This window comes from Drosophila albomicans, chromosome 3 (genome assembly GCF_009650485.2).
Source record: "Drosophila albomicans strain 15112-1751.03 chromosome 3, ASM965048v2, whole genome shotgun sequence".
Classification (NCBI taxonomy): Eukaryota; Metazoa; Arthropoda; class Insecta; order Diptera; family Drosophilidae; genus Drosophila; species Drosophila albomicans.
Genome location: NC_047629.2, coordinates 41,085,607 through 41,101,562, shown reverse-complemented (window position 1 = coordinate 41,101,562; position 15,956 = coordinate 41,085,607). Strand labels below are relative to the sequence as shown.

Genomic DNA, 15,956 nt, shown 5'->3' with positions numbered 1-15,956 from the left:
AATTAAAGAAATGGCTTATAAGAGAATATAACCTGAGATATGTTAAAGTAAAGTTATGTTATGGAAGACTACATGGATTTGAGATTATTTGACTGGGTTTTTCTGAGGAATTGAAATTGGAGGAAAGTGAGATTGAAATTGAGATAGTTATTATAGACACGAGGACGTGTATATGTCAGAATGGCCGTGTCGGAGAGTAAGTAATGCAGATTCGACACACTGACGTCACTGCGCAGCTGTGCGTGCGTCTCGGCACATTGCTGCGTAGTTGTAGGTGCACTTTGGCATTTTGGCATTGCGTAGTTGCTTGTGCGTTTCGGCACATTGACACTGCGTAATTAAGAGTGTGCATGTTAGATTGCATCATTCTTCATTTGCGCTTTGTTGGTTGTCCGCATTTTGTCGCTTTGCCAAGTACAGTTATTGCGGGGCGACAGCGTCGAGACGCTGTCGCCGAGTGTGGTTCGATGGCTCAGGCATAGACAGTAAGACGATCGAGAGGGCAGTGTGCTCTAGAATTCGCCTGTGAAAGCATCGAAACTCGCTTCGCGATAATGAATAAACAGACTTCGGTAGAACAGACTCCGACATATGTTTAAGTAGTTTTTACGTATTTTTGATTTTAAAAGATTTCCAAATATTCTTTATTTATGATTACAAAGATATTGATTTTATGTTGAATATAATTATTTTTTATTTCGAAAACAAAGCCTTATCTTACAATTTGCCAAATAAAATTATTAGCTGCTTAGAATATAAAGAATATTCAATTGCAAGAAAATAACTGCTAATAATTATGCTCACAAAAGGAATCTTCAGACAGCCATACATATATACATTCTATATAGACAATGAAATCAATGATATCTTGTCTTTACTTGCTGAGCTGCTCTCCTATATTTATAAAATACATTACTTCAGCTCCTACATTTTAATAGATAATCTTCATTTAAATGATAGATGTTTGGCTCACTTGATGACAATGGTTTCCACTGGCGGCGCCATGCCAAAGATGTGTTGCGCCAGCGTGAGATGTTCTTGGGTGATGAAATTGGCAACCAACGCTGGAATATTCTCATTGCATCTGGCAATTTGTTGTCTGATTAACGACTTGAACTCATCCCTCGCTCCTTTATCAGCACCTCGAGTGCCAATGCGACGTGGTTGCGCTGAACCAGCGACTGCAGAGCTGCCTGCGCCTCCGCCGCTTGTCGGTGAACCAGTTAACTCAAAGTTGGCATCGTCTTGTTGCGAGTTCCAGATGAATGCCAACTCCTCGATGATGTCCGTGGCAATAATGTAATTGGACAACGTGTGCAGATTGAAGGATTTGCGTTGTGTGATCAGCTGGAAGATGTGTTGCTTGAGCGCCACATCTTTATCAGCGCTCAGTTGCAGCAGCGCCAACAGATCGCCCAGCAAACGATCCGAGCAGTTGGGCTCAAAGAGCATGCGACTCAGTCGACTGACAATTGCACGCGTGCAGTATTGAATGAGAGCAATCTTGGTGAGGGGTAAGAAGATCATGTGCCGATGGCTTTTCAGGCTGATGTTCTCCAGCAGCTGTCCACTTGTGGCTGGCAGCTCTGCTAGTATCTTAAGGATGCACTGGAAGCCCTGATACTGTAAGAGAATGAGAGGGAAGAATGAAAAATAATCATTGATATCGGTTTCAAAGCCTTAACTTACTGTCATGCTGCCCTGCATTAGATTGAGACTTAATATTTGTAAACTCTGAACCAGTGTGCTGGGCGTGTTCATATCAGCCATCAGCTTGTTGGCCTCATCCCGATGCCCAAAATAAATGGCCAAATCGAAGAGAAAACGTGAGATCCATGGCGCCAAAGGCAGCGCCAACATCAGCTGGCTGAAGTCACGCTGAAACTGCTCCGTGTTGAGCAGCTGCCAGCAACGAGCAGCATGAAGAAAAGCCTCCGACAACTCTTGACTAATGGGAGTGGTGGCAGAGAATTTGGGTGGCTCCATGCTCTGAACATCGCCACCATCCGGAGTGCAATCCATGCTTTGTACTTCTCCGCTCTCCGATGATGGATCACGCCAGTCAATGAATCCCTCAACGAGCACATGATTAACATCGGCATCCTCAATGCGCAACTTGCGTATGTAACCATGCAGCGAGTAAATAAACAACGTCGTGGCATAGAACAACACTTGGGAGCTGCCCGCTGGACTACCCCGCAAAATCTTCACCAACTTATCCCAGTAGACATTTTGATTGATTTGCTTACTAAACGGTAAGAACGGCTCCCAGCCCATCATTTGACCGCAGAGCATGAGCACCTTGAATATATTCTTCCACGCTTCTGTCGTGTCGCATTTCTCATCGTCCATAATCTGACGGAGATAATACTCCAAGGAGTTTGTGTATAAACGACAGGCGAGCAGTGGCGATAACTCTGGTGGCTTATTTTGTATCATGGGGAGCACCTCCTCCACAAGCATGCGTTGATACATATCGGGATCCGCCTTCATGCCCTCGGCGAGCATCTCGAGCAGACGCGGCGCCTGCCACATTGCGGTTTTGGGGAACTTGTTGAACATCAGTATATAACTGTGTATGCATTGCTGCAGATTGTCGCCGCTGTTGTTAATGGTGTGCACGAAGATGTTGTGCTGCACCTCGGGCGCTAAATGTTTATACATCTTTACATAGAAGTCCTGCTCTGGCGTATTCTCGTTCTCGTTGCGCAGCGCATTGGTTAAAGCATTTACCTCTTGCCACAGCTCTGCATGCTGATTAGTGAAGCTGGTGGCACTGCAAGAAGTGATTATTATTATTATTAGGCTTTGATTTCTAGCGAATGCGACTTACATGACGCTGAAACACTTGGCCGCCTCCTCGTAGTTTTTGCTATCGCGCTCCAGCAGATATGCCTCGTACTGCACATTAAATGCATTGGGATAGAGTGTCTTTGCAGTAAGAATCCATGCCTTGGCTGAGCTGGGATCCGTTTTGCGCACATTTTGCGCTTGTTTTACCATATAATTCTCATTTTCCTCAACCGAATTCATTGCGACTAAAACAAAATAAACTGTTGCCGGCAATTAGGGATGGTACAAACATTGAGTAGCTAGCGAAGAGCGAACCAATTTGAGTAGATTTGCTATCGATACATACGATGACGAGATGACCGAAATCTGTTTTTCAATAATAACAATTCAATTCCATTTGGGAGGTGGCCCTAAAATGTAAACATAACATATAACATATATAATTTACATTTCAAATTATTTAATGTAAATTGCATATTGTGCTTGGTAATTTTACGAAATGAAGAAGTATTTAAAAATTTCTTGCTCAACGGTTGAGCTGCATACCTACCTCCACAGTCAAAGCTCATATCGATAGCTGCACGGCAGCCGATAACTTCGATAACTAATCTAACAGGTGGTTTTTTGCAAACAATATTTTATTTACGGCAGCGCAAGCACTGACTTGCTTTATTCGCAGCTCTAATAATGCTCAATAAGAAAAGTTAATTTCATTGATTAATGTGTACAATACGTGTGCGGTGCGTAACAGAAAGTGTTGTGTATGTGTGTCTCCCCCTTCAACCCACTTGCAAAAATTGCACTGTTGTTGTGTTTAGTGCAAAAAACGCAGCGAGCGTTTAATTCATAATCAAATGAATTACATTTGATTTGATTTTTGTTAAATAAAATTCGTATACGTAATGCGCGCAGCTCTTTAACCTACATAACGTGAAGAAATGTCGGAATCAATTAAAACAAACAAAGGCACTGAAGAAGGCGGCGCAGCCGGCACAGCGGACGCGACGGCAGAGGACGCGGCTGCGGCGTCTGCGTCATCAACGATTGGAGCACTAGTCGGGGAACTGGAATGTTAGTAAGCTTGCAAATATTTGTCTTTATACACATGCATATATACAAATTTAAAGAGTTATCTATACATTTGTATGTGATTTGTAGTCAAATAATATTTAGTTGTCACGTTGTAAATAATATGAATATTTGACTGTTTTTATTGGTTTGTGTATTGCATTGGATTGTGTTTAAATGCGATCCACAGCGGAATTTTTTTTTATCACTGTCGCTATCTTTTAAGTAAGCAACGTTTTTTGATTTATCATTTCGTGTTTAATGGTAGTTCTATTTATTTCCGTAAAAGGAAATAAACAAACATTATATTTTTAAGCAATTTTGATGTGTATTGCATTGGATCGTGTTCGATTATGTTCCACGCCGTCGTATTTCGTTTATCATTCTCGTTATCTTTTGAGCAAGTTTTTATTTAAAGAAAATAAGCTAATAAATTTTGACGTGTGTAGTGCTTCAGATCGAGTGGGAATACGATCTACAGCAGCACATTTTAAGTATTAATGTCATTATTTTTATCATTTCAAAGGCCAAGAAGAAAAGTATTATTAGGTATTTTACAAATTAAAGTTTGGTATTGTATTTTATCGTGTCGGAATTGGGTCCATATCGCCATTAATTTATCATTGTCGTTATCTTAACTTATTTTGATTAATCATTTTGTGTGTAATGGTAGTAATTAATTTTAAAAATTCAAATAATCATTAAAGATTTTATCATGAGTGTTGTACTAGATTTTATCCGAATACTTTACACGATGCCACATTTTATTTTATGTAATTAATTGATATTTTGAGTTGGAAATGATGTTTTATCGTTTCGTTTGTTAGTAGTGTCAATTTAATTAAAGATAATTGGATATTTTATATAAATTGTTGATATATTGCTTTAAAAGAATGATACTTTAAAAAAATATATTAAATGTATTTTAGTAATTTGGCATGTGTATTGCGTATCCGAATACGTTCCACAGTGTCATTTTTGTTTATCATTGACGCTATCTTTTGAGTTAGTCAAGTTATTTTATTTATTATTTTGTGTTTAATAATTGTGCTAATTTATACATTTTATTTGAGTAATGCGTTGGATAGTATCCGAATACGTTCCACAACGTCATATTTTTTTATCATTACCTTTATCTTTTGAGTTTGCAAAGTTTTTGATAAAATGCTAATTTTGTGTTTAATGGTTGTGTTAATCTAAAATAAATAAAACAAATATTAGATATACTCGTTTGCACCTAATCACCATATAAACTACAATATATATTTTTGATGGTATCGCATGCCACATTCGCACACCCACAAAACACACACGCACCTAAAAATGAAACAGGTTAGTTTCCTTGATATCATTTATACTTTTGCCTGGTTTTATGTTTACTAATCAATGTGACTTCTCATAGACTGCAAATTACCACCACGCATTTTCCCTCCAACTAAACAAATATCAAATACAATCCACACAACAACGATGCAACTACAACTTCAACAACAACTTGCCTCATTACAGCGGAGGAGCCACTATGCCTGGAATATGCCACGTTGCACGCATTGCCGTTGCATCTGCGCCAGCTGCTCACCTCGTACAATGGACGCACTGCATCCTCCGTGGAACTGCTGACGCTGCTCATCTATGCACTGGCTTTGGAGTGTGGCTATGTGGAGAAGCACATCTATGCGGAGCAACGTGATGCACTGAAGCCGGTGCCAGCAATTGGCAGCTTTCACATCTACAATGTGCGACTCCTGAGCCAACACTTGCCCAAGCTGCAAAGGGTCAACGAAGCGACGCCTTTGCGTCTGGAACTGCGAACTTTGGTAGAGGAAAAAGAGAAGGAGGAGGATAATACTTTACTGTCTCATCTGATGATCACAGCGCTGGGTGATTTGCTGATCGTCACCTTGGGGCCAGTGCCACCCATTATTGATTGTGGCTACAGCATTTGCCTGACGGTGGGACGTTATGTGCTTAATGTGCAGCTGGAGCCGCATCAGCTGCGTTTTCGCAAACTGGATGAATTGACGTTGCAGCTGCGTGAGAAACTCTTTCAACCGATGAGGGCGCAGCAATTGTTGAGACTGAAACTCTATCGACATCCGACTTTATTGGGACTGCCCGAGGAGTTGTATAGTCAAATCTTTCGACATTTGAATGAAAATCAATTGAATATTGTTGCCAATGTTAATCGACAGCTTTGTGGCTATCGCCAAGAGTTCAACTCGCGGCATTCGAATGAATCTTCTTAGTTTAAGACACGTTGTAGAAATAAAGTTGCGCTGTACTTATGTATACACAAAATTAATGCATTTCTGATTTGGTATTAGGGGGGATTATTCTGTTTTTATTTTGACATGTGTCATCTTTTGTTTTGTTTGTTTTTCTATCTCGCTTGCAGTGGATGTGCCGGGCACGCCGGGAGCAGAGTCCTGTGATTCCTACAACATATTCGAGCCAACGCCATTGGACTGCATCAGCATTAAGAGCAGCGCTAGCAACTACCTCCATGATCACGATATTTACGGTAAGTTATTCAGTTAAATGAGAAAGTATTCTCTGATATAAGCAAATCTCACTTAACAGCCACAACTGCAATCTACTTTAGGGAAGTCTCTGCATGCATTTAAGGTTTAAAAGTCAAGTTAAGTGTGACCATTAAGCGCTAAGAATATGCATTTAAGCGAATTTTGGTGTGGGTATTAAGTGAACATTACGTAAAGATAGGCTGCTGTTAAGCGTAGTACAGTGGTGAAGAGAATAGTTATTGGAGATTATTATTTTTTATTGAAATATCAATATAAGCAAATCTCACTTAACGGCCACAACTGCTATCTTAGAAAATTACAGAAAAAAAACGCAGGATCATATTTTAGGGATGTCTTTGTATGCATTTAAAGTTTAAAAGTCTTTTGTTAAGTGTGACCATTAAGCGCTAGAATATGCAGTTAAGCGAATTTTGATGTGGCCATTAAGTGAACATTACGTAAAGCGAGGCTGCTGTTAAGCGTAATACAGAGCTGAAGAGAATAGTTATTGGAGATTATTATTTTTTATTGAAATATCAATGAAATCAAACAAAAGTATTTTTTAAGCGTTCAACCAGTTTTTCTTAGGATGTTGTTAGTTATTGTGACAATGAAAACTGGTCAAAAATGGGAACTGAAAATTTGAAGAAAAAAATAATTTGTGTTTAGTGCCAAACCAAAGAGTATTTCTTATGAGTATAAAGCAAAAAATTAGGAAAACTTGGTTTTAAATGTTTTTTTTATGTTGTTCAACACAATTATTAATTTTTTTTTTTTGTTTTAACTGCAATTGAATTTTACAAACTATTCTTGATTTTATTTGTTTTTTGTATTAAGCTCTCTACAAAAATCTGAGATCATTCGAAAAATATTTATATATAAAAATATATGTATGTTATATAATATAGTATATAAAAAATGTAGTCAAATACAGTTAAAGGATTCTCTCTAGTTTGTGTAAAAAGATTATAGAGTCTCACAATTTAAATAACTAAAACTTCTAGTTTAAAAGTTAACCAAATTCTACAGCCAAATATCTAAAATATAAAAACTAATATTAATATTTATATATAAAAATATATGTATGTTATATTATATAGTATATAAGAAATATAGTCAAATACAGTTTAAAGGATTCTCTCTAGTTTGTGTAAAAAGATTATAGAGTCTCACAATTTAAATAACTAAAACTTCTAGTTTAAAAGTTAACCAAATTCTGCAGCCAAATATCTAAAATATTTAACTAAGCATGTATAAGTTATTTGTGAAAAAAATAAATTATTGCAATTGAAAATAGAAAATTCGTCGGTAATGAATTGGAAGTTATTAGATTACAAAAAAAAAGTTTATGATATTTCACAAAGTAATTCGTTTACATGTGCAACAAAACATTATTTTACGATCCATAAGTGAATTCCTATTGCTTATTTTTATAGCATAGAAAATGTTAAGTACCTAACATGATCGCGTTATCTTCTTCAAGTGTTCCCAGCGACTTTTCGCATCCTGGGAACGCCCCTAAAGCAACCGACCCTTAACCACAGCACTGCAGAATTAGAAACAAGCAACGGCGCCCACACACATTGCGCTCGCTTTTCTTATTTTTCGTGTGTTTGTGTTGTGTTGGTTGTCCTCCTCCTTTTGCGTTTCGTTTCTCGCTGCCTTCCCCTTTGCGCACGCAAAATCAACAAACCCACGCAAACAGTGGCAGCTTCCTCCCTTCACCAACCCCCGTTCCCGTTTTCTCCCGTTTGGCAAATCCTGTGATATGGAAGCTCGGATGCTGTGTTGCTTTGGCTGTGCGCCTGTTCCATGTTTGTATTATGATATCGACTTTCTCAACTGCCTTATCATGTGGGGTTGGCCCCTAACATACACCATCAAACTTCCTCCTCTCGCTCCCTCCCCGGTTGAGTCCTGGGGGAACCATCGAAATTATCTTGCAACAACTTTATCAAAAGACCCAGTGACAAATACATAAATAAATTACGAGCACAACTTCGGTTGTTCGTATTAAAAAATCAAACGCGATGTCGCTTTTCCCTCTTCCTCACTCTTTCTCTCTCTCTCTCTCTCTTAGTTTTAAGTTTTATATTGTATTGTTGTTGCATCTGCTCGGAGAATGAAAAAAAGCTTTTGAAGAGCTTTGCAGCTGCTCTTGAAATTCGTTTCGGCCCCAGGAGCAGCTGTTTTTTTGGGGCCGTCTGCGAGTCGTTAGTCTCTGGTCTCTGGTCTCGGGTTTTGGTTTGGGTGAATGAACCCAGGCATCATCAGAATGTTGTGTTTTGTGCCTCAATGCTTTTACTTCTGGCCGAACACTGTCAGTGGGTCGCAGAGCAGAGCGCACTCTTCTTCTCATCTGACTGACGACTGCAGCAGCAACAAAAACAACAACGACAACAACACCATCAAGGACTGAGTGCACTGTGCTCTCAAAATGCTTTATGGCAATTGAAAACGGTTTTTGCCGCAGGCTAAATGATTTTTCTTTCGGTTCAACATGTTGGTGGCCAACAAATGGAGTGCGATATCTTATCTTTTGTTAAGTGTTATCGCAATTTGTATTTACTTTTTACTAGACTTCTTTTTTTTGCGTTTTATTTTGCTGATTAAATCGATTGTATAGAGTATCATTCGTACTGAAAATATTATCATTCTATAAGCTGCAAATTGATGTGTTTATTCATCAGTTGGGAAAATACGTAAATGCTTCCCGAAATCAAAGATAAAACGAATTATTTCCAATGACGACAAATGCGTTAGAAATGAGTACTTGATTATAAAGTGAGGAAGGTAATTGCTATAAGTTTAAAGGGAGTAATAAATTAAGTTTTTATTCTTTTAGAACTCTTTATTAGAATAATAGAAAATATTGTTAAAATGAATGTAATTTCTGTTACAAAAGAAAGAATGCTGCTTATATAAATAGTAGATTTTTTACTTAAATTGAGAAAACTTAAAAATGAAATGAAACATTAAAAAGAGATTATATAATAACTACATCAAATTAATAATGCCGCTATGATTTCTTCATAAAGCGAATAAAATATATCATGTTTGTCATTCCTTTTAACAACACAGCATTTATATGAAATGTTGCTCTCAAGTATTGACTGCCTAAGACCCTTTATATTGTTAATTACAACGATGATTTATTCATGTATATAAATTAAAGAAATATCTTATGTTAAAGCATAATTCAATAAATGAAGCGCCTTCTAAATTTTCGGCAATGTTTTGTTAGTATTTGACTTTCTTATCAAAACGAATAAGAAATTTGGTTTCACCGATGCGTCATCTACACTGTTAATGTTCTTGTTGATAATGTTGACAGAGAAATACAGTATGAAAAGTTGGGCTCTAGTTTTGACAGCGAAAGACCCTTTACTTATCTAACAAATTGAAGTTAATGTCGTGAAAAATTATGGTATGAGTCAAATGTCAATTTTAAAAAGAGAGAAGGTGATTTAACGTGACACTTTATTTAGAAAATATATATTTTTAACAAGTGAATATTCATTTAAAAAACAAAATAATTCAATTGGATTTTTTTTTGCTTAAACAGACTTATTATGAAACTAAATTAAATAAATGTAAGAAATAATTAATAATTAATAAATTAATAATGAAAGAAGAGAAAAATGGTGCAGAGACAGGATCCATTTTTTTTTAAATCCCATTTAATATATTGGTTTCTGTGTAGCACGTTGCCTCACTGTGGCGTGCCTCTGCCTAACTATGCCACACGTTTTTTTTTTGTATTTTTGTGAACATAGCTGTCGTTTGTCGGTTGTTTTACTTTTGCCTTGTACGCTTTTTTACGGTAAACAACAGTGAAAGAGTTGGCAAAACATACGTTCGCTGCATGCAAAAGAACTTTCATAAACAGAAGTAACATTGTGGCGCCACCATCGCCCCCGCAGCAGCATCGGCATCACCAGAAGCAGCGGCAGCCATCCAGCTCAAACCCAAGGACTGGCAAAGAGTGGGACAAGCCTCTGGAGGGTAGCCTAAACCATGGCCACCAAATTGGTCCAGTTTTGTGCAGCTTCTCGTCGTGAGAGCAAGAGCAAAGAGTCTGTGCTTGCTCTCGCTGTCTCTCTCCACTCACCACTCTCTCTCTCTCTGTGAAAGTTGCGCTTTTTGGTGGCAGCTTTTTCGCAGGATAACAAAGCTTGGCACAATCAGTCGTTGTACTTAAGCCCAACGTATCTGGTCGAGTTTACGGTTCACGTTCTTAAAATCCTAAAACGCGCTTTGTCTCTCGCCTTGATAAGCTCACTGAGAGTGTGTGTGTGAGTGTACGCGAGTGTGTGCGTGTGTCTGTGTACTAACGTGTGTGTGTGTGTGCTTTGTAGGTTCTGTGTGTGACCGACATACATGGGCCATAAATAAGTGACAATTCTAGGACCGAGAACTGCATCAGCTGTTGGCAGCAGTCGCGTTTAATGTTGCCCCATTTGGCTGGCGACGTGCGGCGCCTTAATTAATGCTTAGAATTCAGCTCACACACAAACAGGACGCAGGACTCTCGTCTTGAGTCCTTCGAACGCGCCTCAAACTGGATTACAGCGGCGACAACAACGGTCCCTGGGAGAAGCAACAGAAGCCCGCTGCTCCCGCAACGAATTCCTCGCAAGGCGACAACAATGTTGCTGCCAGCAAATCGAATGAGCAGCTGCAGCATGATCTGTTGCAACAGTTGCAGCAGCAATTCCAAATGGCTGCCGTGCAACAACAGCAGCAGCAACGACAACTGCTGCAGCATCAACACTCGCATCCGCCATTCCAGCAACAGCAACAGCAGCAGCAACAACACCAACAGCAGCAGCAACAACATCAGCAACATGCACATCACTCATACGCCCCGCATTCCCATCCACATCCACCGCTGCAGCATCACTTGTCGCTAGGCGGTGCACCCATCTATCAGCAGTTGCAAGCTGCCACAGCTGCTGCTGCCACCTCGGTGGCACCCACCGCCTATCATTGCCAATACTCGACGCCCCAGCATCATTATCGCTCGACGGCAACAGCAGCAACAACCACAACGGCAGCAGCAGCGGCAACAATACGACGACGCACATTGAGTCATGTGGCACGTTCCTATTCCGTGTGTGCCACCATGACACCTGCCACACCGGCTGCACCGGCAGCAGTAACAATTGCCTCCTTGCAACAGCAACAGCAACAGCAGAAGCCTCTGCATCAATTAACTTCCAACGTGATCACATCTTCCTCCACCTCTAATAACAACAGCACCTCATCCACATCGAATTCAACAGTCACACAGCTTAGCGTCGCCGGACATCACAAGACTGGCATCATGGTCGCCGCCTCCCGTTGTCGTTCCCCAATTATGCTGTGTCACAGCCACAGCGATGGCGAGTTTCCCATGTACCGAGGTGAGTGTCAAAGGACGCCCCCAAAAAAAACCGACAAAAAAAAGATAACAAAAGAACTGTGTTGGGGGATTAAGGTCATCGGAAACAGGTAACTCTAATTACCTGTCGCAGTTCACAGTTCACAGTTCACGCTCTCTCTCTATCTCTGTGTGGTCAGTGGATGTCACTGCAGACATTTGGCAGCTTGGCAAATTACTAAGGATTTGCAGCTGTGAAATGTGAAAGTATGAGAAGGACTTTTGTTTTTACACAATTTCTTTTTATTACTTTTCGCTTATGAATGGGAATTTGAAATTATGAAATGTTCGAGATAATCCTTATTGAAATATCAAATGAAAAGTTGTCTTTTGAAATTGTTAGTTTGAAATATATGCGATAGAATTGGACATGTGAATATGATAGTCAGAAGAATCTAAAGTAATTCTTTCACCAAAGCTTTAAATACTACGGAGTCTCTGGAACATTGTGAGTTATGAAACTCTTTGTTTTCGAAATAATTATTTTAACTTCAATAAAATATTAAATGATATTTATCCTTAAGATTATCAATTCTTGATAGTCTGAAGAGTCTAAAGTAATTATTTTCACTAAAACTTTAAATACTCTGGAGTCTCTTGGAAATCGTGAAATAGTTATTTTTAAGTAAAACATAAAAAGATATTCATCCTTAAGATTATCAATTCTTGAGCCATTCTTAGCTGCAATATAATACTTAAGATTAGAATAAACAAGAAAGCTACAGTCCTAAAAATATATTCCTAAAAATAAACCGCAAACTACTAAAATATACTGAAGGCTGTATTTGGTATATGGACATACACTGACGAGCAAAACTGTAACACGAGTTCGTTGTTGCAACTTCAAAGGTCTGTAACTTTTTTTCTAATGGACGGATTTTAAAAATCTTAGTCTTGTTTTATTGGTTATATCATTTACTATTATTAAGCAAAATTTAAAGCCATTTGTTATCAGTTAAAGAAAATGACACGCCAAACTGTAAAAAAAGTCAAATGTTACAGTTTTGCACTCTGGTTATTTTTTTAACAAATATTTTTATTAATGATTTTTTAATAATGAGTCCACATCCCCTTGGACTTTTCCAACTCTTCTAAGCGATCGGGCATACTTTGGGTATACCGTTGCACCATTTCCGGGGGAATAGCATACCATACATCCTGTGTCCTCCTTCATTCCACTTGGAGGAACTGCATATTTCGCCAGCTGCGATTTTACGTGACTCCACAAGTTTTCAATCGGATTCATATCGGGAGATTGTGGTGGCCACTTCATAAATTGAAATTTCTGTTTTGAAATCCAATTTTTAACTAATATGGACGTGTGCTTCGGATCGTTGTCTTGGTGAAAGACGCATTTTTCGACAGAAAGACCCATATTCCCAATAACTTTCGGAAGATTTTCTTGCAATATTGCTAGATATTGCTCCTTTCGCATAATTCCATCGATTAGCACCAAGAGACCAACTCCATTTGAGTGAATGCACCCCCAAACCATGATGGAACCGCCACCGTGCTTGCCGGTTTGTCGCACATTCCTTGGTGACTGGATCGTATGATCTCTAGTCCAATACCAGGAGCGTCCATCTGACTCGAACCGATTAATTTTGGTTTCATCCGACCATATAAACTTGGAAACAAAAATATTTTGGAATTTTTTGCTTTTTTAGACACTGGTAGCAATGACTTACAGTATCCCAATCCGCTAATGTGCAATTTGTGTATGTTGCGGCAAAGTTCTGACGCAGCATTATGTGTCTTTTTGTAAGAATTGATTTTTTTTTTCATTTCTTTAGCTTTTAGACCCAATTTGTTGAGGCTACGGCTAACTGTCCAAGCACTGGCACTCAAATTAAGCATTGACGCCGCTTTTATTGGTGTGAGATCAGGATTGCCCGTTAGCAAGTTAGCGACGTGGCGTGTGTCACGTTCACTCAAAACTCTGGGTCGGCCTCCTGGATTTATTGGAAAGTTTCCTAGACCGTATTTTTTTAGTCGCTGCACAGTCATATGGCTAACACCGAATTTTTTTAGCCACTTTTCGAACAGATTCACCAGCTTCTAGTAAATCAAGAATGATCTTATTTTTTTCACTAGCCATTACAAATTCAATTACCATTAGGCTTTAAAATATATCAAAACTCAGCGAGTAAAATGTAAACAAATAAACATTAACGGTTAACTTAGCTTTAGAGTTAAAAACCAAAGTTTTGCCATTGTGAGTGCAAAACTGTAACATTTGACTTTTTTTACAGTTTGGCGTGCCATTTTCTTTAACTGATAACAAATGGCTTTAAATTTTGCTTAATAATAGTAAATGATATAACCAATAAAACAAGACTAAGATTTTTAAAATCCGTCCATTAGAAAAAAAGTTACAGACCTTTGAAGTTGCAACAACGAACTCGTGTTACAGTTTTGCTCGTCAGTGTATATAGCAGAGCGGATACAAAAATATCTGTATTTTCTCCAATATGAACCCATTTTTAATAAAACAATATTCTACATTATATATACAGCAAAATAGAAAAATATACCAAATGCTATATTTGGTATATCGATATAGTAACCGGGTAGAAAAACATCTTTATTTCTTCCAAATATATAGATATACATAGCTTAGCGGCAATATGAAGTAATCGAGAAAAATAGCTCTTCCAGCATCAATATACTGTTTACTTTAGATAACATAATTGAACATATTAAGAGGTGTTGCCATATTTTATTTTATACATAAACGTTTGGATTTGAAATTTTATATATGTATAATTTAGATAATTTTAAAACTTGGAAAATATAAAAAATTCAAACAACTGAACAAATGCACGACAGATCGGAGGAGGAATTTCATTATTTTAATCAAATACTGGGAAATTATTCTTTGAAGAAATATCAATCAATTAGCAAAAGGCAGAAGTCAAGTGTATTAAATTGTATAGAGTGAATCGTATAAAGTGACTTCTTACTTAAAAATTTTTGTTGAAATCCACAAAAAAAAACCCAAATGTGTAATTTAATTGGATGGTGAAATCTTTATTCTGGTTATAAATAAGTGTACTTAACATTTATTTTATAACTTTATTCAAAGGTTAACCGCAATTGCTTCACCAATTAATATTGCAACGGTTTAATGAAGATTCGCTCTTTTCTCGCAATAATTTTGTTCAATCTCGAGACAATAAAAAAAACCGTGATTAATCACGGTTTATGGCACTGTCTTAAGTGTAAATGTTGGGACAAGCGTAAATTACAAATTATAAAATAATATAATATATAAATATAACAATATTCTCAAACAAATTGTACAAAAGTATTTTCTACATAAAAATGTAGTACTATTTAATTACGTATCAAATAACAAATTTATATTTAATTCTGTGTGCATTTTAAAAAAAATCTATCTCCACGAGTTCTTCAAAAGTTTCCGAGTGCATTAAGGTAGCATAAACCAAAAAGTTTTGTTGCAAATTAAGTTTCATAAACTTTTTTGATATTCTATTTTATGCCTTTAATAAACTTGTATCTGTTGGTGGATGCTTAAGATTTTACTTTCCTTTTTTGAGAGCCCCATAAAACTAATATGCTTCCACACTAAATATAATTTAAAATAACATAGCAAAGAGGTAATTAAAATTCTTCTCCTTCACTCTTAATGGCCATCACAATGTTTACATTACTTTTTGCCACTCTTTGGTCCACCAACGCAGCAAGCATTAAATACTTATGCTAAAAATTATGTTTAGTTTTTTTTCTATTTTTAGGTTTACGTTGAAAAGGAAAACGGTTTCGTTAATTCCCTTTATATGCAAATTTAGTGTGTGAGCATTAACTATTTATTTAAAACTCATAACTGAGAGAGGAGAATGAGTTTAACCATTCGGAATGGGGCGCTATGTAAATTTACCGAGCACTTTAGACGGGCAATTACACTTTAAGCGTTTTCACACTGAAGACATAAAGTTGAACATCAAAATGCATTTTGAGTCAGTCGCCTGTTTCTCTGTCTCTGTCTCCCTTTCAGTCACTGTCTCTTTTTCTTTCTTTTTGTCGCCTTTTTCTCTCAGTTCTTATGCCCGCCAGTTGACACCAAACAACTCATTAAGCGTCGCTGCGAATGTCCTTAGTCCTTTGTCCTGGGTATCATTCGTATTCAC

At 37.7% G+C, this 15,956-nt stretch overlaps 2 protein-coding genes across 5 annotated transcripts in view; one reads left to right on the top strand and one right to left on the bottom strand.

Annotated features, from left to right (window-relative positions):
- Positions 1-683: 683 nt before the first annotated feature.
- Positions 684-3,091, bottom strand: LOC117570922 (integrator complex subunit 10). Its single transcript, XM_034252851.2, has 3 exons — positions 2,834-3,091; positions 1,690-2,776; positions 684-1,623 (listed from the first exon to the last, which is right to left on the bottom strand). The coding sequence occupies exons 1-3, from the start codon at positions 3,031-3,033 to the stop codon at positions 970-972; spliced, it is 1,941 nt and encodes a 646-aa protein (XP_034108742.1). The 5' UTR covers positions 3,034-3,091; the 3' UTR covers positions 684-969.
- Positions 3,092-3,430: 339 nt separating this feature from the next.
- The window catches only part of LOC117570920 (phosphatase and actin regulator 4), a 138,160-nt gene continuing 125,634 nt past the window's right edge, over positions 3,431-15,956 (top strand). For 2 of the 4 annotated variants that reach the window (XM_034252840.2, XM_034252837.2), the window contains exon 1: positions 11,089-11,788. In XM_034252840.2, coding sequence (XP_034108731.1) covers positions 11,104-11,788 — 685 coding nt within the window. In that variant the 5' untranslated portion in view covers positions 11,089-11,103. Of the gene's footprint in view, positions 3,865-6,256; positions 6,383-11,088; positions 11,789-15,956 lie in introns of those variants that run through there. The other 2 variants (XM_034252842.2, XM_034252843.2) reach the window with 2 other exon arrangements.